General features: G+C 43.2%; 1 protein-coding gene across 8 annotated transcripts in view; it reads right to left on the bottom strand.

Annotated features, from left to right (window-relative positions):
* Window positions 1-21,969, bottom strand: part of KIAA1549L (KIAA1549 like) — a 293,593-nt gene that overhangs the window by 70,965 nt on the left and 200,659 nt on the right. For 6 of the 8 annotated variants that reach the window (XM_035262322.3, XM_054240744.2, XM_035262326.3 and 3 more), the window contains 3 exons: window positions 18,897-19,060; window positions 12,570-12,754; window positions 4,770-4,897 (listed from right to left, as the gene is read on the bottom strand). In XM_035262322.3, coding sequence (XP_035118213.2) covers window positions 4,770-4,897; window positions 12,570-12,754; window positions 18,897-19,060 — 477 coding nt within the window. The remainder of the gene's footprint in view (window positions 1-4,769; window positions 4,898-12,569; window positions 12,755-18,896; window positions 19,061-21,969) is intronic. The other 2 variants (XM_078340823.1, XM_035262324.3) reach the window with 1 other exon arrangement.

The following is a 21,969-nucleotide window of genomic DNA, read 5'->3' as shown; positions in this document are numbered from 1 at the left end:
GAATGCTCTTTTCCCAGATCTCCATATGCCCAGTTCTCTCTTGCTTTTCAAGTTGCAGCTTGAAAATTACTTTCCTTAACTAACAATCTAAAATCATCCCCTTCATTGCCCTGTTCTATTTTCTTCCCAGTGTGTACCTCTACTGATTTGTTGTACTGATTTACAGTCTTCCCTCACCCCTTTTCCTAGGGTAGAAGCTCCATTCTTGCCTGTCTTTTTAAAAGACTAATGTCTATTACTTTTAACAGTGTCTCACATGTAGTTGGCCTTCAATAAGGATTTGTTGAATAAATGAGTGAAGGAATGAATGACTCAATTTCCCTGACTTGGAAAAGGAGATGTCATTAGTACCTGTAGAACAGGTAACCATGCAGAAGTTAAAGTCATGCTATCACTCAACCCATCAGAGGGTGAAGAGATAGCACTTAGCATTTTTATTGCTTCTGGGTGGTGACACCCTCACTGCCCAAACTGTGAACAGGGTAAGGTAGGCAGCATAGCACTAATGGAACAGGAAGATGACACCTTGGAAACTGTATAAGCTATAGTAATTTTTCACTCCTCTAGGTTTTTAAAGAGAAAAATAATTAGTTATCCTTCCCTTAAAAAAGGCCTCATGGGCAAACACATTAAAAGACATTACACTAAATATCAATGTATCAAAACGTGGTGTGAACACAGCAGGTTCATGAGGATTTTTAAGCATGATTAGTCCCTAAGAAAAAACCATGGGAGAACGCTTAGGGAAGGGTCCACAGTGAAACTGCAGGTGTCTTAGCGTAGCATCACATCACAGTAAATGTCACTGAATAGTTATCTCCTATCTAGTTGTGCCTTGTTCGTACTGCTATTTTTTTTTTTTTTTTGAGATGGAGTTTCGCTCTTGTTACCCAGGCTGGAGTGCAATGTCATGATCTTGGCTCACTGCAACCTCTGCTTCCTGGGTTCAGGCAATTCTCCTGCCTCAGCCTCCTGGGTAGCTGGGATGACAGGCACGCACCACCATGCCCAGCTAACTTTCTGTATTTTTAGTAGAGACGGGGTTTCACCATGTTGGCCAGGATGGTCTCAATCTCTTGACCTTGTGATCCACCCACCTTGGCCTTCCAAAGTGCTGGGATTACAGGCATGAGCCACCGTGCCCAGCCTATACTGCTATTTTTAATTTCAGTAAATCAGGCTGGACAGACAGATTCTTCATGTCTGAATTGGCATGGGAAGTGCCTCCCTCCCCATTTGAGGCTGAAAGTGTTCTCTAACACATGCTTTTTCTGAAATTTTCATTAAAGCTCAGACAATCTACAATAGCATCACTATTCTCTAGTGTTATTTTCTAGATAAAAAGCCAGTTTTCACTTCATTGGGAAGGCAAAGAAAGAATAACTAAAACTGTGTTTTTGAGCTAATATCTCTGAAAAATCTTCTTTGATGTTTTAATTCCAGATGTCCCATGAAGAACTCCTGCTAAGAAAATAGTAATTTATCCTCTAAACTCACTAATTTTTTGCCTGCTTCATCTGACTTTAGACAGATGAAGTTTGGTTAACAACAGATTCTAAGCCCTCCCAGTGAATTCTGTCAGTGACAAAAAGGAAGGGGGCACACTTCAAAGGGTTCAGGCAGGTTGTTTGCTCCCAAATGGCTTAAGATGCAAAGACATGTATTATGTTCAAAAATCTTGAACTTACTTTTAACTCTTTCCTGCTAAACATATTTCCTGTTTAAAAATTGGCTCAGAAATTCAAATGTCTATTTGGCTGAGAAAGCACCAAATTGCTTTTGCTTTAAAAGTCCTAGCTCTCATGTCTGACTTTCTCACTTACATATAAGCATCATCACGAAATAGACTCTAAAATTGCAGCAATAGAAAACTAATGGGGCCACTGAGCTACAAGGACCCATGCCAACCATGTGGCTAGCAGGATAGTATCTTTTCCTTTTAAAGTTCTTATTTTCAGATGAGATCGGGCGCGTTCAGAGTGGTATGGCCGCAGACTGACGTTCTTATTTTCAAAAAAGAAAAATATTGGAGGCTACAGATGTAACAAACCTGATAGAAAACAAGAGTTTTAGAATAACAGCCTGCTACATTAACATTTATTAACCTTAGTAACTTAAGCCTCTATGGGAAATAGATACTAAGCCATGAGACCATGGTGTGTGACTATTCCACACCAACAGAATAATTGATTCTCAGAAGCCACGTGCACACACAAAGTCTTCGATACTTTTTGCAAGCTGGCAAGGTGATGAAAATACCCTTTTTTGTTTTCTTCACAATTCCATTCAATGTTATTTTCTTCCTTCCTTCCTTTGGTTCATCTTCCAATGCAATAAAATACACTATTGATTTTGTTGGTAAACTCTAACCTAGGATTATGATAAAATGGAACCCTCTGATAAAAAGAATAAGCATAGGTTTTCATAAAGGTCTATCCTAAAATTCTGATGTCTGTTGAGTTTTACATGAATCAAGTTGGTTCTATTGTTTCTATTGGTAAATTTCAAACCTTACTGAATAGAAACCTGTAGTGAAACAGAAGCAACCAGCCCCCTCAAATTCACTGGTTTATGTTTGGCAAAAATAAAGTGCAACCAAGCAAGCACTGTAACCCTGGGAAGGAGGGGTTTTTAATAGAGCAAATAAGCAAAAACCTCAACCTGGCACAGTAATTGCATTTTATTCATGTACCCACCTGTTTTATTTCTGAGCCTTGTATTTAAATAATCAAAGTGACCTAAATAGAATGAAGAGGCAGGCAGAGAGGGCAGACAAACAGAAATAGGCAAGGTCAGCAGGGACACCTAGAGCAAGCCAGAGTTTCACCAGCTAAGTAGGGAGTGAGGGGGTAAGGAACCAGTCCCACTCTTATTTGCAGGGAAGGGGAAAAGACATCGCTTTGCAAATGTGTACTCAAAAAGAGAGGAGCCTTTATGGCACAGTTTAAAGCAAGAAAAAGGGCATAGAACAATGCGTACATTGATTCCATTTTGCAAAACAAAGCAATACAACAAAAAAACAAAGATACATGTATGTTGCCGTATGCATAGTAAAAAGGTCAGAGAAAGATACACATTCAGTTATTCTGGGTCCTCTGAGAACTGGGGCAGGTGAGTGGGGCATCTGGAGGAATGAGTAGTCTTTGACTTGACCTTGTAAATTTCCAGGAAGTATATAAAGAAAGGAAGGAGGGAGAGGATGGGAGGGAGTAGGGGGAGCTGAGAGGGAGGGCAGCACCATCTTGGATAGATTGGGACGGCCATCACAATATTTAGTTAAAACAACCTTCCCCATATGGCTTCACTGTCCACTGTCTCAGCTGTCACCTCATTCTCTCTACCCATCTCTCTTAGCACCTCACCCTAGGAAGAAAGAGAAGAAAGTTGCTGAATTCAAGCCCCCTTCTCAAGATCTAGAGCACCTCTGACTCTGTGCTCACTTGACTGAGCTGATGGCAGGATTTCTGGTGGTCCCAGGTGGGGCAGATATTCCAGGAAAATTCCACAGGTCACACCACAATTCTGATGTAGAAAGCACAGCCTTTCTGTTACAGGCATGCAGAATTCAGGGAAAGAAAAAAAATTCAACAACCCAATAGTTATAACCGTTTAAACACGTACTTTATATAACAGCTGAAAATGGGAACAGGGAGCACATTTTCCCTACAGAATACAAATCCACTGTGTCACCGTTTCTTTTTTTTTTTTTTTCCTCTGCTCTTACTTTTTTCAGTCAGGGAAAAAAATAAAAGTGATATTTGAAAACAAAAAATTATTCTGACACTAACTTCAAGAGGGAGTCCCTGAACTACACAAATTCCTTTGAAAGGAAGTGCAGCTAAGCAGCGTGTCAGAGGGTTTAGCTTTTCACCTGGCATTAATGTAGACTCCACCTACAACCCCTTAAAATCCAAAAGGACTTTTCCCTGGTTTGAAATCAGCAGTGCTGGGTACTTGATTCTGGCCCCAGTAACCCAGCATCACACACAGAAGGGCTACATGGAGATGAGGGTCAGAACCAAGGTGGGATCAGGAGAGGGAGCTGCACAAAGATGTGGACAGAGGCCATCTACATTGTACAGTGACACTGTACAATGACGGTGCTCAGATGACTGATAAGTAAACCCCGACGCCAATCCTTATAGGGAGGGAGAGATCTGGGTGAGAAACGCAGTAGTTCAGCATCCCTGGAGAATTAAGACAGAAGCATAAAGGCTTTTTCTTTTTGGACAGATCTGTTTCTTTTCTGTTTTGGATTACTTTTTTCCTGGGAGAAGTGGAGTTGCAGTATCTGGACTCAGTGGCATAGAATGAACCCATGAAACTATCAGGGGAGTCAGGGTAGGAAAATGAGAGGAATCTCCAAGATGAGCAATTATTTCAGAGACCTGCTGCCTTCGTGGATCTGGTGCAAGAAATTGAGTCAATTCACATGATTAGAAATTAGAAATTTTACAGAATTTCTAACTAGAGAATTAGAAAAACCTCCAAGCAAACATCAACTCATTCTGCAAAAGGTTTTTCCTAAGGAACTGCACAATTTCATAAGAACAGGGACAGAGGAAGTGAGACAGGATAATTCAAAGAAGGGGTAAGGTGAGAACCCAAGGGGTACATACAGACACCTGGTTTTTGTGGGGCAGAAGAGAAAGAATGACTGAGGGTCAGAGCCCACTGGCTGTGTGAGTGTGAGCACATGTCTGCATGCAAGTGTGTGCGGGCACATGTGGGAGCGGCTGGGGGTGGTTCTTGGCGGGAAGGCTTCTCACCATTTCTCTTCCTTGCCTCCTCCTTTGTCACTTTCTGCTGTGCCATTACATTCTGGGGTGAGCGTCTCCCTGAGCTGGGCTTCCCTGATTCGTTGCTGATGACAGAGCCATTCTCACTGGGCGACCTGCTGGAGGTAACCATAGCAACAGGGGAGATGGTAAGTTTCAACTAGAGCAGCCGCCTCTCAAGGTTATTTTATTTGCAGTTTAATGTCTATAGCCTTTCATTCCAGTTTAACGGACAAAGAGAAAATGATACATAAAAAGAAAAACACAAAATCATCCATACTACAGCGTGGGTTAAGCAGTGGCTGCTTGGAAGTGTGTTTTGTAGTGCTCAGCCTGTAGAGTTCAGTGAGCACAGCCCTAGGTGCCCATCTGTTTCATTAAGCACCGCCCCCCCTCCCGTGACTATGGGAATGGTGGCAAGGGTGGCATCCATGCAGCCTGCCCTCTTTTTAACTCCCAGCACTCTGGATAGTGTTGCAGAGTGTTTAAATCACATGGGCACTTTCAGGAACACGTATCACTCACGGTTCTCTTTGGCTATTGTCTTTGCCACATAGACTTTGACTACAAAACATTCAGTTTTCAATTTTCAGTTTTTGGGCTGCTCTTCTCACTCCAAGGAAATGCATCAATAAGCAAATTACTGTAGCAAAAACTCAACCTGCCTTATTCTTTGCATAATACCCCACTACTAGGGCTTCACTCTGTCAGTCTCTCTCTGTCTCTCTCTCTCTCTCTCTCTCTCTCTCTCTCTCACTGTGGCAACGATTAGCCATTTACATTTTGAGCTGTTTGTTCATTCAGGAAATACTTTTCATTCACCCACTCTGTGCCAGGCACTGTGCCAGGCATACAGGTATGTGGAGACTCTAAGATAGCACCCCACACCCAAGAGCTCCACACCAGGAGCATCTACTGTGTACCAAGGACTTTGCTGAGTGCGTTCAAAACTGCTAATGGATCATTATTAAATGAGCCACTGAGGAATGTGAAGCTCATGCAAGTGAATTGTGTTGTCCAGGACAGGGTTGGGAAGTGGCAAAGCAGCCCTGGAAGCCAGGGCTCCCCCGCCTCCCACACCCCAGAACACCTTCCCATTGCCGTCCCATGCAATGACCCGGATAAGGCAGCCCTTCACACAGGGTGAGTCACAGAGCCTTCTTTCCTTCCTCAGGGCGGGACTCTCATCTTCTGGAACTCTCTGGGAGAATGGGATCCGGAGAGCTCCCGATGAGACTCATGCTGCCTCTGGCCTCAGACCATGCCAGCCGTGGGTCTGGCTGATCATAAAGACCAACCGCCTCCCCTCTGTGGGAGACAAGCAGGAGGCAGGTATCTAGCAGCCTCTTGTTCTTCTATTGTCAATTGTCTGAATTTAGAAAATAATGGCATCCATCCCTGACAATGGAGAATTGTCTGGAATAAATGTACTTTATCAGTAGGCAGGCAGCTTCTCAAGCGGAAGCTGTGTATCCTTCTGGATGCTCCTCTTCCTCCTCCTCCCTTCTCTCTCCTTCTCCCTTCTCCTCCTGCCTCTCCTGGGAAATTTCGAGTTCTCAGTCTATGGGCTTTAGCACCCTAAAAGCTATGAACAATCAAAGTCAGGATATCTATGGGATAAGGCAGTATCTGCCCAGAGCATTCTGCAGCACACTAAAGCCAAGTGGGACATTCCTCACCAAACTTCCCTAAATGTGGAAAATGTTTACTATATTCCTTCTTTGGAGATTCCTAATGCATGTTAGCATATCAGAGGCTCTGATCAGTTCTGTCACAGAGAGATTCATCTGGTTTCGTTTAACCCAACATTTCCAAATTTATTCAGTCACAATCTTTTTCATCGTAATATCTTTTAACATCATATAAAATGAGTAAAACAAAGAATGTAGCCTGTGAAAACAAGGATGGGCACTAAGTTGCTGAATATACATTATTTTATTGAATATACATTATTTTATTTACCCAACAGCTATTTGATTGCTGAGTGCTGGTGTGCAAATGCCCATACGCAAAAGACACATGCCCCTAGATTGTTTCTGGACTCGCGAATGGCACCTACTCTCCCAACTGGCATCACGGGGACAAAAAGGCTTTAATTTACATCCAGAAAAAAAAATAGGAAAGGGAAAGGCTTTTTATAATCTATTTCACATTCACAATATACTGAATGGTTTATTTATTTTTATTTTTTTGAGAGTCCTGATCTGTCACCCAGGCTGGAGTGCAATGGTGTGATCTCAGCTCACTGCAACCTCCATCACCTGGGTTAGAGCGATTCTCCTGCCTCAGCCACCAGTGTAGCTGGAATTACAGGCACTCACCACCATATCTGACTAATTTTTTTGTATTTTTAGTAGAGCTGGGGTTTCACCATGTTGCCCAAACTGGTCTCAAACTTCTGACCCCAAGTGATCCATCTGCCTCAGCCTCCCAATGTGCTGGGATTACAGGCATGAGCCCCCGAGCCTGGCCTGAACGGTTTTTGTAACATTTTATACCGTTTCCCTCATTTCATCCTGACACAATTTTCTGGCTGCTCCTCTCATTCCAAGGAAAGATGTCAATGAGCAAGTTTCTGTAGCAAAAACCCAACTCTGCTTTACTTTTTGCTTCTGTTTATAGACATGTTTACAGAACGTCATCAAGTCAAAACTTCTGTTCAGAAACAGAATGAGATTTGTCCATGTGTGTTTGTGCATGCATGTGTGCTCACATGACAGTAATACAAGTGTTTTTGAAAGCGAGAGTGTCACCTGTGAGGTTGCAGTTAGAGGCTACTGAATGCAACAGTCCCCATTCTGAGGACATGGAGCCTAGAAGAACATTTTCGGGTTGAGAATTAATCAGCTGCTGAACAATCATGGCCAATCACTACACTGAAGTGCCCTTTGCAAACAGCTACAAATGGTTGATTCGCCATCCTGGCCCAACAATCTCAGTCATACACCAACAAAATAGCCTCACCGAGACCCTACACTAGAGGAAAAGGACCCAGAAGACCCATCTGGCTGTCTGGAAGTGACTGAACCATCAGACTTCAGTGATAAAAAAATTCAAAAAAATTGAGATATCTTAATAACCATCAAACCACTCGTTTTTCCTGGTTTTCACTTGAGAAACTTCTTAGATCATCTAACAGATCCATTCTGAGAGGGAAGGCAGTCTTTATCTAGCAGAAATGAGGAAAATGATGTGGCAAGATGGGGAAGCCAGAAACATGATTCATGATGGTTTTTCTCTTGAATTTGGTGTTTTGAAAATCTTTTCAAATGATCAGAGACTTCTGTGGTCAGCTGGCTTTGAACAGAGAGGAGGTTTCTCTTACAGCTTTGGCAATGATCTTTAGCCAGCCCTTAGTAAAATTGCATTTTTATGCTAAAATTATGAAGCTGGCCAGGCACAGTGGCTCACACCTGTAATCCTAGCACTTTGGGAGGCCAAGGTGGGCAGATCAATTAAGGTCAGGAGTTCGAGACCATTCTGGGCAACATGGCGAAACCCCATCTCTACTAAAGATACAAAAATTAGCCTGGCATGGGGGCACATGCCTATAATCCCAGCTTCTCAGGAGGCTAAGGCAGGAGAATTGCTTGAACCTGGGAGGCAGAGGTTGTGGTGAGCTGAGATCACGCCACTACACTCCAGCCTGGGCAACAGAGCAAGACTCTGTCTCAAAAAAAAAAAAAAAAAAAATACAAAGCAAACATAAAAATCCCCCAGGAGTACAGATATTATCTTCTTCACCTGTATTTGTTTCATAAGTTAATATTTCTTAATAAAAATTTGGGGTTATTGAATGTGATTAGCAAGAGTAGATTCCTTGCTAATCCAAGAAATGCTTATTCCAAAAAAAAAATTAAAGAAAACTTTACACAATGTAAATTGTTCAACTAGAATGGGTGAAAAAAAATTTTATTCTTTCTGAAAGTACGATGTTCACATCCTAATTTTAGTAATACTATTTATTTCTTTTCAGCATCCTCTAAATAGGTGATAAAATGTTATTAATAAGCCTTTGTTGTATTTGCCAAAGATCATGATGAGAATAATAGCTGTAGCTAATACTACTTACAAGCCAATTCAGGTAAATCATCTATTGCTTCTCTGTACATTTCAGCTCTGCTCTGCTTTGGCTCTCCAATGTTGGGTGCATGATTGCAGTAATGGCCCTAATTTGTTTGCACATCTCTGTCAACAAGCTTTGGGTAGTCCTCTCCCATGCTGAGTCTGGACTTGACCATGAGACTTGCTTTATCCAAGAGGATAGTAGCAACCATGAAACAAGCGAAGATTTGAGAAATGCTTTTGCTTATGCTTTGGGTGCTTGCTTGTTTTTTATTTTCTTGCTGTCCCACAACCACGTGGTAAGAAAGCCAGGGCTGGCCAGCTTGAGAATGAGAAACCATATGGACAAAGGCCCCTGCTACCTGTGGTATTCCTGATAAGATTAGCATCAACAAGTTAGCCCAGATGATCTGTCACCTGATGAGATGCATAACCAGGCCCAGCTAAGGTCAGCCAAGTCTAGCTCTGACAAGAAGAACCATCCAGCTGAGCTCAGCCCAATGTGCTGACCCAGCAAAATCATGAGCTTAAAAAAAAAAAAATGGTTGTTGTTTTTAAGTTATTAAGCCTTGGAGTTTGTTATGGGGCAAAGATAACTAATCCACATGCCCTAACCTTCTTTCCTACACAAGCTGAAATCTAACCTTCTGTTCTTCTGTACCTCTTTCTGAGGAACCAAGAGTTCTTGGAAGAAAACATGCAGTCTTGTTGCTCGATTCCAGTACAAAATGTGGGTATTTGACACAGATGATCCCTCCTTCCTTCTCAAATTACTTCCTTCTGTTGCCTTCCTGGATTTTACTCTTTGTTTTCCTCATGTCCTTCTTTCTGATACTCTTCTGTTTTCTTTGTTGATTCTTTCCCAACTTCTAGACCTCTAATCATGACAATGTCCCAGGGTTCAGTTTTTGGATCTCCTTTTCTCTCTCTGTACCCTCCCAGGTGATCCCTCCCAGTTTCATAGAGTAACTACACACTGACGACACCTACATTTATGTTTCTATCCTGGACCTCTCCTCTAAACTCCAGACTCAAGGTTAACTGAGTTCTCAACATCTCCACTCACATACCTAATGGGCATCTCAAATGTAACATGTCCACCCTCAAACTCTTGACCAACCACTACAAACTACTTCTCCTCCAGTATTCCCCAACACAATAAATGGCAAATTCACTTCTCTCCACTTCTGTCACTCCACAAGAATCTATTAGCGAATCTTGTCAGCTCTTCCCTAAAAATATCTCTAAACTCCAACCACTTCTCACACCACCATGGTCCACACGGCCCACACCATCGTCTCTCACCTAGGTCATGGCAGTAGCCTTGTAAAGGATCTCCCTGCATCTACTTTGCAGCTCTACAGTCTGTTTGCCACACAGCAGCCAAAGTGAGCCTTTATGTATTTACTTTAATTTAATTTCGAGACAAGGCCTTACTCTGTCACCCAGGCTGGAGTGTAGTAGCAAAATCACAGCTCACTGCAGCCTTGAATTCCTGAGCTTAAGCCATCCTCTCACCTCAGCCTCCCCAGTAGCTGGGACTGCAGGTACACGCCACTGCACCTGGCTAATATTTTTTATATATTTTCATTTTGTAGAGATGAGGTCTCGCTTGGTTGCCCAGGCTGGTCTTGAACTCCTGGCTTCAAGTGATCCTCCTGCCTCGGCCTCTCAAAGTGCTGGGATTACACCCAGCCCAAAACTGCAAGCCACATAATGTCATTGCTTTTCTCAAAACCCCACGATTATATCTGATCTTTATTCACAATAAAATCCCAAGTCCTGACTTTGGTCTATAAAGCCTGACATAATTGACCTCTGGCAACTTGCCGGGTGCATCTGCCACCATTTCCTCCCTAGTTCATGCCAAACCCCTTGATCCTGCTTTTCTTTAAGCACGTCAAGTTCCCTCCGCTGTGTGATGCACAAACTGTTCCATCTGCTTGGTACATTCTTCCTGCAGATAATTACATGATTTATACCCCATTTCAATCAGGTCTTTCTCAAATGTCACTTTATCAAACAAGCCTTCCCTGGATTCCTAGCTAAAGCAGCACTGTATCTCCTTCTCCATTTCCCCATCCCTCACCTGTGCTTTGGTTTTCTTCTTTGTACTCATCACCACCTGATCTAGAAACTGATCAATTTTAGCTCTTTCTCTGTTTATTGTATATCTCTCCTTACCAGATTGTAAGCTGCCCGAGAACAGTAACTTTGTCTTGTTCACAGCAATATCCCCGTGCCTGATAAATAGCAAATGACCAATGAATACGTTAGATAAAGGGAGGGAGAAAAAGGAAGGAGACATGGATGATGTAGCTTTTTCAGTCTCCATAGTGGTCTTAGGCAACAAGAAAGAAGGGGGTTGGCAATGCATGTTGGTTTAGCCAGCCAACAGGGCCTGCCTTAGGGTTCATTACGTCTTTATAAGGCGATTGCAAAGTCCTTACAATGAGTCTCTTGGCCTCTAACCTAAACTCTCCCATCTCCCATCCACATTGCCATCAATGTATGCTTCTAACATACAGGCTAACATCACTGTCTTCCTAAAGATCTTTCGGGCCGGGCACAGTGGCTCAAGCCTGTAATCCCAGCACTTCGGGAGGCCGAGGCGGGTGGATCACAAGGTCAAGAGATCGAGACCATTCTGGTAAACACAGTGAAACTCCGTCTCTACTAAAAATATAAAAAATTAGCTGGGCACGGTGGCGTGTGCCTGTAATCCCAGCTACTCAGGAGGCTGAGGCAGGAGAATTGCCTGAACCCAGGAAGCCGAGGTTGCGGTGAGCCGAGATCGCGCCATTGCACTTCAGCCTGGGTAACAAGAGTGAAACTACACCGCAAAAAAAAAAAAAAAAGATCTTTCAGTGGCTCCCCATTGCTTAGATAATAAAGGTCAGATGCCTTGGCCTGGCAGTCAAGACTTTCCAAAATTATAATCTATCTTCTGGTTTCATCCTTCACTACACCCTGCCACTATGAACTCTAAACTCTGGGGACACTCACCACTTAGAGAACATACCTGTCCCTCTTCTCTCTACACTCTTTTTAGGCTACATGCCCTTATATCTTCCCACCTGTTCAGATCCCACTCACCTTTCAAGCCTCAGCTAAAGCATAGCCTTCTCCACAAGGTTTTCCCTGGTCAGAATTAAGTTCTTCGTCCAGTCTTTACTACAGCCCTGCAGTCTCCAGGGCCGGCACCAACACCTTATGCTTGATATTCCACTTATTTATTTCTCTGCCTCCTCCATCATGAGACTCCTGGGGTCACAAATCAATCTTACACATATTTGTAGTCCTGAAAGGATGTCTGTCAAAGTGCTCTGCTTATTGTATAAACTAAATATATGGTTTTGACTGAAATCAGAAACTCTCCTGAGAAATGGGCAAATAAAATAGCACTGCTTGTAATATAAGTTTAAAATGTATGTGTGACATCAGTGCTAAATGTGCTATAGTAAATATAAGAACTAAATCTCTGCTGTTGCAGTGTTCAGTGACATAAAACCTTGCAAGGGGCAGCCCAGGCTAAGCAGGTATTATAATTCTCATCATCTCCTTCAGTCTCTTTTCAAATACTCAAAATGAGCATGAAGGGGAATTTTTAAAGAGAACAGTGGAATTAACTTGAGGACATCAGCTGTTCTGATCATCACCAGCTGTTCTCATGATCAATTATTTCTCTTGCTGACACAAAGAGGCAGAAGTCGGCCCCGTGCCTACCTCTTCCTGGTTTCAGTGGACTTGGCAGTCTTGATGGTGCTTCCGTCCTGAGCGACGTCTCTTTCCTGAGGAGCATCTCTGATGGGCAGTGGGAGGACCACCGTTTCCTGAGTCACAGGGATGACCTCCTCATCTGCCCCTTGCTGGCCCAGATGTTGCTTGGCATAATCAAAGCCTTGCACAGGCTGCAAAGAGGAAACAGATTTGCAGTCACATTCCTGGTCAAGTGTGACTCTCACCACGGCTTTAAGAGATGACAGGCAGCAAAGTACAAGTGATGGGACCAAACTTAGCTTTCTGATTAATAAACAAGAGTTAACTCAAATCCCCATTGTTATTTCTGTATCTTCAAAAGCAGAATCCATGTTAATTCCATCCAGCTATGGAATCTCTATAGATAAGACTTGCTCAGAAAAAATGAAGAGTGTGAACAACATGTAAACAGGTGTGTAAGAACAAACCTCTTTCAGAGATTTTAGACCGTGAATTTTAAGTTAATGGATGTGGAAAATGAGAAACAATTCAATCAATATGTTAAATAGATCCTGTGGATCATCTCCTCCCTAGGAATATTTGGTTACCCCTTCACTCCATTCTCGTACAGCTTTACGTATAATAGCACATGTGTGACTTTGCCAAGTCACTTGAACTCTGAACCTCAATTTTGTCATCTGAGAAATAGAGATAATCTTAACTGCTACCCCTACCATCCTTGAGTATGAAAGTGGATCACAGATCTGAACACAGAGGGAAGTGTGTTATCACCTGTGAAGCAGCACAATCATTAATAATGAAATGGAATTTATGGAGTCACTCTTTAATCCAGACTTCTCCCTTAAGTAGGTTCGCTCTCCTATAATTCATTCCTGAGAAACTGGCAAGATTTTATTGCAGTGTCTGAAATCCCAAGTGCATAAGGCAGCTCTGAGTAAAATCCAACAGACATCTAGTAGTGTGGTAATAAAAACCAAGAGGCATATTTAAACAATCCTGAAAAGGTCTCTATTCCGCTTTACACTGCAAAGCAGTACAATACAGATTTGAGGCAGGAGAGTGTGCTGGGTAAGAGCAGCAGTTTCAAAAGCAGATTGCCTGGGTTCGAATCCAGACTCCACCATTCATTAGCTGTGTGACCTTGGGTAAGTTACTGAAACTCTCCGCACATCAGTTTCTTCATCAAGCTTAAAAGGTGGTCACTGTTTTTAGGTTAATTGGAGATAATAATAGTATAAACAGGGTAACATTTATATGTTTGTGAGAGTAAAATGTAACCACTCTTAAGGGGATGCTGTAAAAATTAAATAAGAAATTCACTTACAGCATTTAGATAAGTGCCTAGCCAATAGGAAGTGCTCAATCAATATTAGTTATCACTGTTGGCTCTCCTGATAAATCACAGTCCAGGTGAAATGGACATCAGTGATTTATTTCCTTCAAGAGAATCTGCAGACAAAATTCAACCTCTATCATTTAGAGTATATCAGAACTTGATATGATCAGAAGCCCCTCCTTCAGCAGCTAATTTAGGTAAAAAATACAACAGGAAGGTTCCAGCCAGATTTAACAATCCAGTCTAAAACTGTGGCCCAACCTGTCAAATCTCACCACTGTCTCTCAGAACAGGACATGGTTTTATTGCCAACTCCAACAAGGCTTCTTTATTTGAGGCTGCCTATAGCTTTGCCATGAACAGTTCCCCGAGAAACTCACTCCGAGAAGTGCAATCACCCGCTTCTCTTCTCTGAGACATACACTCTGACCTATGTGGTGATCAGTGACATTCTGAGGCCCGGACCTGGGACTGAGTTTCTGAAATAATGCTTGCTGAGGGAAGGTGGTCTCTGTTCTTCTCCCTCCCTGTCCTTGGTCTACAAGAAACAGAACAGAGCCTTCAGATGACTTGGTGATGCCCCTCAAATACTGAATTGCCTGCTCCTTCCACAACCAATTGGTCACCAAATGGATTCAACTTCTGAAATGTTTCTAGAAGGTGACTTTTCCTCCCTAGGTCCACTGTTTCACTATCTCCTGCCTCAGTCTCGTTGCTTCCAATTTAACTACTTTCCAGGCCCACCCTTGATGAGCTTCCAAAATTATCTCCCTTAAAACACAAATGCTTTGACGAGGCAGTCGAGGCCCTTCATATGCCAGGTGAACCTGCCTGCTCAGTCTCTGTCCTGTTGGCCCCTTTTGTATCATGCCCTCACGCCCCCATTATCCTATTCGGGTTTTGTCCCAACGACAGGAACTGTCCTTGGTGCTGAACATATAAAGTTAAATAACTGGTTCCTCACCTTCAAGGGGCTCAGTTTTAGCCTCATTTGATATGACTGGCTCAGTCCTAAACATAGTACATAACTTACGTCACTGCATCTTCACTATAGTTCAAGAAGGTAGGTATTATCATGAGTCTCCAGTTTACAGATGAAGCAGCTGAGGTTTAGAGCTGTGATAGAGTCAGCATTTGAGCCTAGGACTATGTGCCCCAGAGCTGGAACATCTAACCACTATCTCATGTGGTTAGTCTTCCCACAGTCCTTCCTTTCCTTCTGCAGCTTCCTGTCTTGGTTAGCATCTCCTGTTGTAGATGGCCTGTGGGAGGCTCCAATAGCAGCTAAGACTTCCCAAGAACCTAATCATAGGGAAAGCTGGCTGTGGTACCATCTCCCCCTTTCTCTCTCCTCCCTATGGATTTGGCCCCTTACCTTTCACACGGGGTTAAAGTTATCCACTGGATACTTCAGGTGACTGGGTCAATGATGGATGTACACAAAGAGAGACATTAAGAAATTCCAAGCTTAAAAGGTGGCCATTGTTATTAGTTAATTACACCTGTGTTATTAATCACAACAATCCCTGAGTATGATGGGTACTTATAGCACGCAAAACACTGATATCTCATCTCATCCTCCAACAAACCGGTGAGGTAGGCAAGGCAAACATCACAGCCTTCATTTCACAGATAAGAAAACAAAAGCTCGGACAGGTTCAGTGACTTGCCCAAGATCACACAGCTAAGTGTTGCAGGACTTAAGACTACTACTCCCTCACTCTTCTGACTCTCAGGGTAGCAGTCTTTCAACTTTCAACTGGAAAATTACCTGAGATTAATCAATTGCCCATTAGACACATTAGTGACTCTAACCCCAATAACATCATGAAGTATCTATAGTTACTTCAGTTTTATAAAATTATCAAATCAAAATAATATCCAATAATTTAAATGGTGGATACACTGCCAGACCTTTTAAGAAAAAAGCATGGGTAACAATAAGAGCCAACTTATATGTACCACTTATTATGTACCAGACATATCTCAAAGTAACGTATATAACTCAATCCTCACAACAATCTATATACAATTATTCATTATATCTCCATTTTACAGATGGAAAAATTGAGGCCCGGAGGTTAAGTTTCCTGTTGTCCTATAGATAGTAGTGAGAAAGAGGAAACAACTGGCTGTTCTTAGGGGGTGACTGGCCTGTCCCAAGCAGATGTTCATGCAAAAGATTACAAGCCCTCCAAGCTCCATCCTGCATCTGGATATGTTCCTAACTACCCTCTCCTAAGGTGGCCTCTTCCAGGGAGCCATGATCTCTTCAGTTCTATGAAAGGGAAAAACTAGAAAAATGGCTGTACATTCATGACAGAGTAAAGACAAGTGAACGAGAAAGAAAGGAAGTGACAAAAGTCATGATGCTGGCCCTCTTGCATTTATCATTTTTCACCATTCTAACTGCAGAAGCCCACCTGACAATAATGGGAATGGGCAGTCCATGGTACCTTGTCTCTGTAGAAGGGTGAGGGTGTCCACACCCTGGACTCAGCTCCCAGGAAAGCCACACTCACCTCTGCTTAGCACATGAAGTTTACTACTGAGTCTGGGGAAGGATCCCTGGGACTGCCCTCTGGCATTGTAGCCTGCATTCTAAAGATGAAGCAATGTACCGGGGACCATCCTCCTAGTCTATGAATCAGCGGTGGAGGCTAACTTTTTTGTTCTGCCTCGTCCCTTGACGTTAACTGAATTCTGTTCACACACACAAGGTGGTGAGAAGCGATGTGGGCAGCTCTCTCCTCTCTTCAACACTGCAGTGTCCCTGGGTTGGAATGGCAGAAGAACTGCAGTGAGCAGGAGGCAGTTCCATCCTGCTGGCTTCCCATGATAAAAGGGCTTTGGGAATCAAAGTATGTAGCCCAGCCTCATGGAGGGGGAAAACAACCAGCTCCACCGCACACAAGTGAATTCAATCATCTCATGGAACATAAATTTGCTTGATGTTCAATGTCAGCCAGGTATCTCATGAGGCCCAATGCGCAGAGTAGGACACACAAGGAGCTATGGAAAACCACAAATGCTAATCTGTCCTAGCTTCAGACAGCAAGCCAGAAGCTAGGCGAAAATCGTGTGTTGCCCAACTCATTTTGGCAGATTAGTACAACTTTTGTTTAATCTGTAATATAAACATGTCCCCTTACAACCTCAGTATGGCATGTGTTATATTCCTGGATACAGGTACAATTAGATTCTGGTTATTACCATTATATCTAAAAGGCTCACGTTGTAACTAAACTGAGATGGAGAAGAAATACCCACTCTTGGAAGAGTTTCATCTTTCACTGCTTGAGCAATTCCCAATGTACACTTCTTACCTATACCTGCTGTGTCTGGGAAGCAGGTGCCTTTGTGTCAACTGAAACAGAACAACATGCGTTGGGGTTTGGCCCTTCAGTAGGCAGAATATCTAATCAAGCTGCAGCATTGCAACAGGAGTATGGGTTTAACAAACAATACAAATCCTTTGATTCCTTTTGATGAAGCAAGGTGTGATCATCAAGCAAGACCTAAGGCATGCGTGACCCCCACAAGGACAATCTCCACGGCCGACATGTATTTCAATGACTCTGGAATATGAGCGGTAGTTCGCTGTTTTATTCCTGCACAGGTAAACAAAGCTCGGATCTTCAGAGCTGGAAGAGGATTCTACCTGTCAAATCTCAGGGTTCAGGTAGGTGCACAATGGAGAAAACGCTCCCAGGCTTGGATGTGAGCCTGTCTCTCCTCTGCTGCTAGCATGACTTTGGACAAGACCTGAAGTCTCTCTTTCCCTTTTTGGCAGTAAAATGAGGATAATAAAACCTTCCCTGGCTATGACCTACCTCATAAGGCTGCTGCGATGAACAAATGAGGTGATAGACCTCGAGGAGCCCAGCAAATTGTAATGCATTATTTAAACATCGGGTGTGACAGTTAGTATATTTCCTTCGGGGAATATCATGAAGGCAGCAACGTGACTGGAAAATCAGGCTGCAGCATGTCCTAATCCATTTCCCTCCCAGTCACTGGTGGTGCAGAGATGTGGAGGCCACAGCGGGAGGATGGGCTCCAGGACAGGCTTCAGTGGAGCAACTGAACAGGGGTTTCCTGGCCACCCAGACAAAGCCCTGCAGCTTTTCCATCATGGCAACCTCTGAAGATGTCACTCTAACCAAGCATGTGCCCATGTGCCCCAGAGAGCTTTGCATTAGGAGCCAAGAGACTTTGTCTAAGTCAGTTTGGGCTGTTGTAATAAAATACCATAGACTGGGTGGTCTATAAACGAGAGAAGTTTATTTCTCACAACTCTGCAGGCTGGGAAGTCCAAGATCAAGGTGCCAGGATGGTCAGGTTCTAGTGAGGGACTCTTCTGGGCTGCAGGCTGCCAGTAACTTGTGTCTTTACATGGTAAAAAAGGCAAGAGAGCTCTCCAGGGCTTCTTTTATAAGGGCATTAATCTCATTCCTGGCGGTTTCACCCTGATGACTGGATCACCTCCCAAAAGCCCTATCTCCTAATACCATCACATTAGGTTTCAGAATTTCAACATATAAATTTGGGGACCACAATATTCAGAACATAGCAGACCTGAATCTACCATCATTTATGCTACCTACCAACCATACCACCTTGAAAAAGTCACTTTTTATGGGCAAAAGGAGGGAGTCTGATTAAATTATCTCTCAAATCCCTTTCCGGTCTCCTTAGCTTGTAGTTTCCTATGCCTGTTTCCTCATCTGTAAAATAATAGTCCTTCCTCCCAGGGCAGCTGTGAGAATTAGAGAGTTGCTGTATATAAAGCACTTGGAAGCACTGACAGCAGGGTGGGCATCAGACAAGTATGAGCCATCAGGTCCTGAGACTAAAAGGAAGAGTATCCTTCAAAATGAGGACCCGTCCTGATGTTTCTGCAGGTTCTTGCAATGGCCTCAAAAGGCAAGAGGGAAAGGCAGGCCAAGTTCCTGCAGGTCTGTGCTGCTGCACCTCTCCCCACCACTTCCCCATACCTTTGCTCTCTGCGGCAGGTTTATCATGGTGTCGGGCTTGAAGTCATTCTTGTTCTTCCTGCAGAGCACGGCAGTGATGATGATGATGATGACTGTGACCACGGCGATGGGAGCCAGCACCGCAGCGATGATCCACAGGTTATTGGGTGGGTTCTTTACCACGGCTGTGGGAAAGAACCAGCAGGAGGGACATAACAAGCAGCATGGGAAGAGGAAAGCAACCCAGACATAACCCTCCATCCCAGTCCCAAGTCATGGACAGAAGAATGTGGGGGTTAAGAAGGTTTGGGGTCAGAAAGCCTCCACCTCTGAAGCTGTGTGACCTTGGGCAAGTGACTCAAGCTCCCTGAGTCTCAGTTTCCTCATCTGTAAAATGGGCTGTCACTTTGTAGTGTTTTTGGTGTGGTCTCTAGTAGTTGCTCAATAAATGCTGGCATTCACTACTATTGAGAGGAAGAGGAGAAAAAGATGGATCAGTAACAATTTTCCTCACGGGTGATGTCCGCAAGTCAAAAGAAAAGTGAAGAAACGTGCAGACTGGAAATATGTGTTGGAGTCAGAGGCAAAAGCCACAGAGAAATGACTCTCAATATTACGGCGTAGTCACCCTGAGAGTGAGCAACAAGTAAAATGTAACATGAGCAGATGGCTCTCCCCCAGAATAGCTGGCTGGGAGCTTGGAAATGCCTCAGTCTAGTCAAAAGGCTCAGGCTGTTCTTAGAACCAGAGTAAATAAGAGCAACCAAAGTGATTGGCAGCAGGAAGACTGTGCTATTAAAACAGTAAGTGCCTTGGGGTGAGGGAGGCTTCAATGAATTAACTGGAAAGGGCAACAGGGTGATGGTCATACTCTGTATTGTGATAGAGACTTGGGTCACATGAGTGTATACATTTGCCAAAACTCATATGATTTACTTGACACAAGAAAGTATTGGCAACTTAAAAGGAGAAGTCCCTTCTCCATGGTAAGTTTAGTCTGTAGTTTAAATTAATATATTGGCAATCTGGCTTATACATCAAACTCTTGTAAGCCTGGTTAGCATGAGTTGGTCCTGATCCTGCTACACTCTGGGAGCTACTAAGCAAAACTGAGGCCCAGACCCTGGAATATGTACACCCCACCAGTAAGTGCCATGTGGTGAGACCTGCCTGAGGAGCCAGCCAGCCAGCCTTCCTCTCTGATTTCAACCAAGCCCTGACATGAACTGGTTCCTCATTAGCCAAGACTGTTAGTGCAAAATACTGTTAGTGCAAAAGAGCTTCTTCTCCATAGTTTTTATCAGTCAGTGATTAATCACATTATTAACCTCTGAAAACAGCTCATTAGATAACATGCTTCTGTTGACATTAAACACTTAATTGCTCCTGCGTTTAGTAATTCAGTATTTATACATGAGTATTCTGCCATTAACATTTTTTAACACCTATAGCTTTTGTGAAAAATATCAGTATGCCTCTTTATAGTTAGGTTATTCTATCTTGATGGAGAAAAATGTAACGTGTATCAGTGTACACCCTAAATAAATACATAATTTTTTATTAGCAAGACAGTTGGCTTTTACCCAGTTTTATTGTTTTAGTGGAGACGCTTCTTCTTGGTGCAGTATGTAAAATCCCCTCACCTTCATTTACATAAGAGAACAGATTTTGTCTTAGACACATTAATAAATTAATTTAACAGTCAAAACAAGAGTAAAGTTAGGTCAGCTGAAGTCATCCGAACTCAATGTCGCGTTCATTGGCATAATTATCTAAAAGCACAAAATCATGCCTAAAGGTGAAAAGGAGCAAATGGTTATTTAAACTGCAAGAATTTCAGTAAAGGACGGCTAGGGAAAGACATTTCCTGAGTGCCTACTGTGTGCTGGGTGCTGTCATAGGTCATTTCCCCGCATGCTATTCTTATCCTCAATATGCTGATGAAAAAACTGAGACTCAGAGAGGTCAGATGTTTCTGTGAAAAGTCATTTCTCCAAAATAAACTGTTTAAGTCAGTTCTGAGTTAATACGCTTGAAGTGTGTGCTCATGTGCATGGGTGTGTGTGCGCATGCATGCACACGCGCGCGCACATACACACACACACACACACACACACACACGATTTGTCAAAAGCAGTGAAGTCAAAGAGTCCAAATAATAAATAAAATACACAAATATATAAATATACAAATAAATTTGTAAATATATAAGTACACAAAATAAATTATTCTCAGATGCAGCAAATCTTGAAAAGAGAAGGAACCCACTCAAATCTGTTTCCACCTCATTTTTGTGGCCATCACCTATGTCTCAAATATTAGAGCTCATAATTGGGGTGAATGGATGCAGGGGAGAGTCCTCCCAGGGCCCAGCAGCCAGCAAGTGCTCTGTCTACATTGTTCTCCTACCAAACCGTCCCGTGGCTTCCCCTCCCAGTGGGGGCCCAGCCCGTGAGGCCCCAGTGACGATGGCTGCTCTTCTGTGCCTCTGACCATATGGCTACGACTCTGGTCCCTCAATGACCTCCGTGCTGGATGTCAGACTATCTTTCCTCTGCCTGGAACCTGGCCCCTAGATATCCTCAGGGACCCTTCCCTCCCTCCTTTTCTTCAGGTGGTTACTCAAGGGTTACTTTCTCAGTGATTCCCTTCTTGATCCCCCAACAATTTAAAATTGCAGTCATTAACTTCTCAACGTGCCTTAGCCCTTCCCTGCCCAACTTTTCACCATAGACTAATTAGCGTCGAACATATTACTTATTTATTTAGTTTCCTTGATCTGCCCACCCTACAACATAAGCTCCATGAGGGAAGGGATTTTTGTCCACTTCATTCACTGCTGTATCTCCAGTGCCCAGAGCAGTGCCTGGTACATAATAGGTGCTCAATAAATATCTGTTAAAAAAAAAATGAATGAGCATGAGTCCTCTTCACCAGAGGGTCAGCCTATTTCTTTCTTTAAGTGGCTTTTTTTTTTTTGAGACAGAGTCTCCCTCTGTCCCCAAGTCTGGAGTAATGGCACGATCTCAGCTCACTGCAATTTCCACCTCCCAGGTTCAAGCCATTCTTGTGCCTCACTCTCCCACGTATCTGG

The sequence above is a fragment of the Callithrix jacchus genome, chromosome 10 (genome assembly GCF_049354715.1).
Source record: "Callithrix jacchus isolate 240 chromosome 10, calJac240_pri, whole genome shotgun sequence".
Classification (NCBI taxonomy): Eukaryota; Metazoa; Chordata; class Mammalia; order Primates; family Cebidae; genus Callithrix; species Callithrix jacchus.
This window is presented reverse-complemented; position numbering and strand designations above follow the sequence as displayed.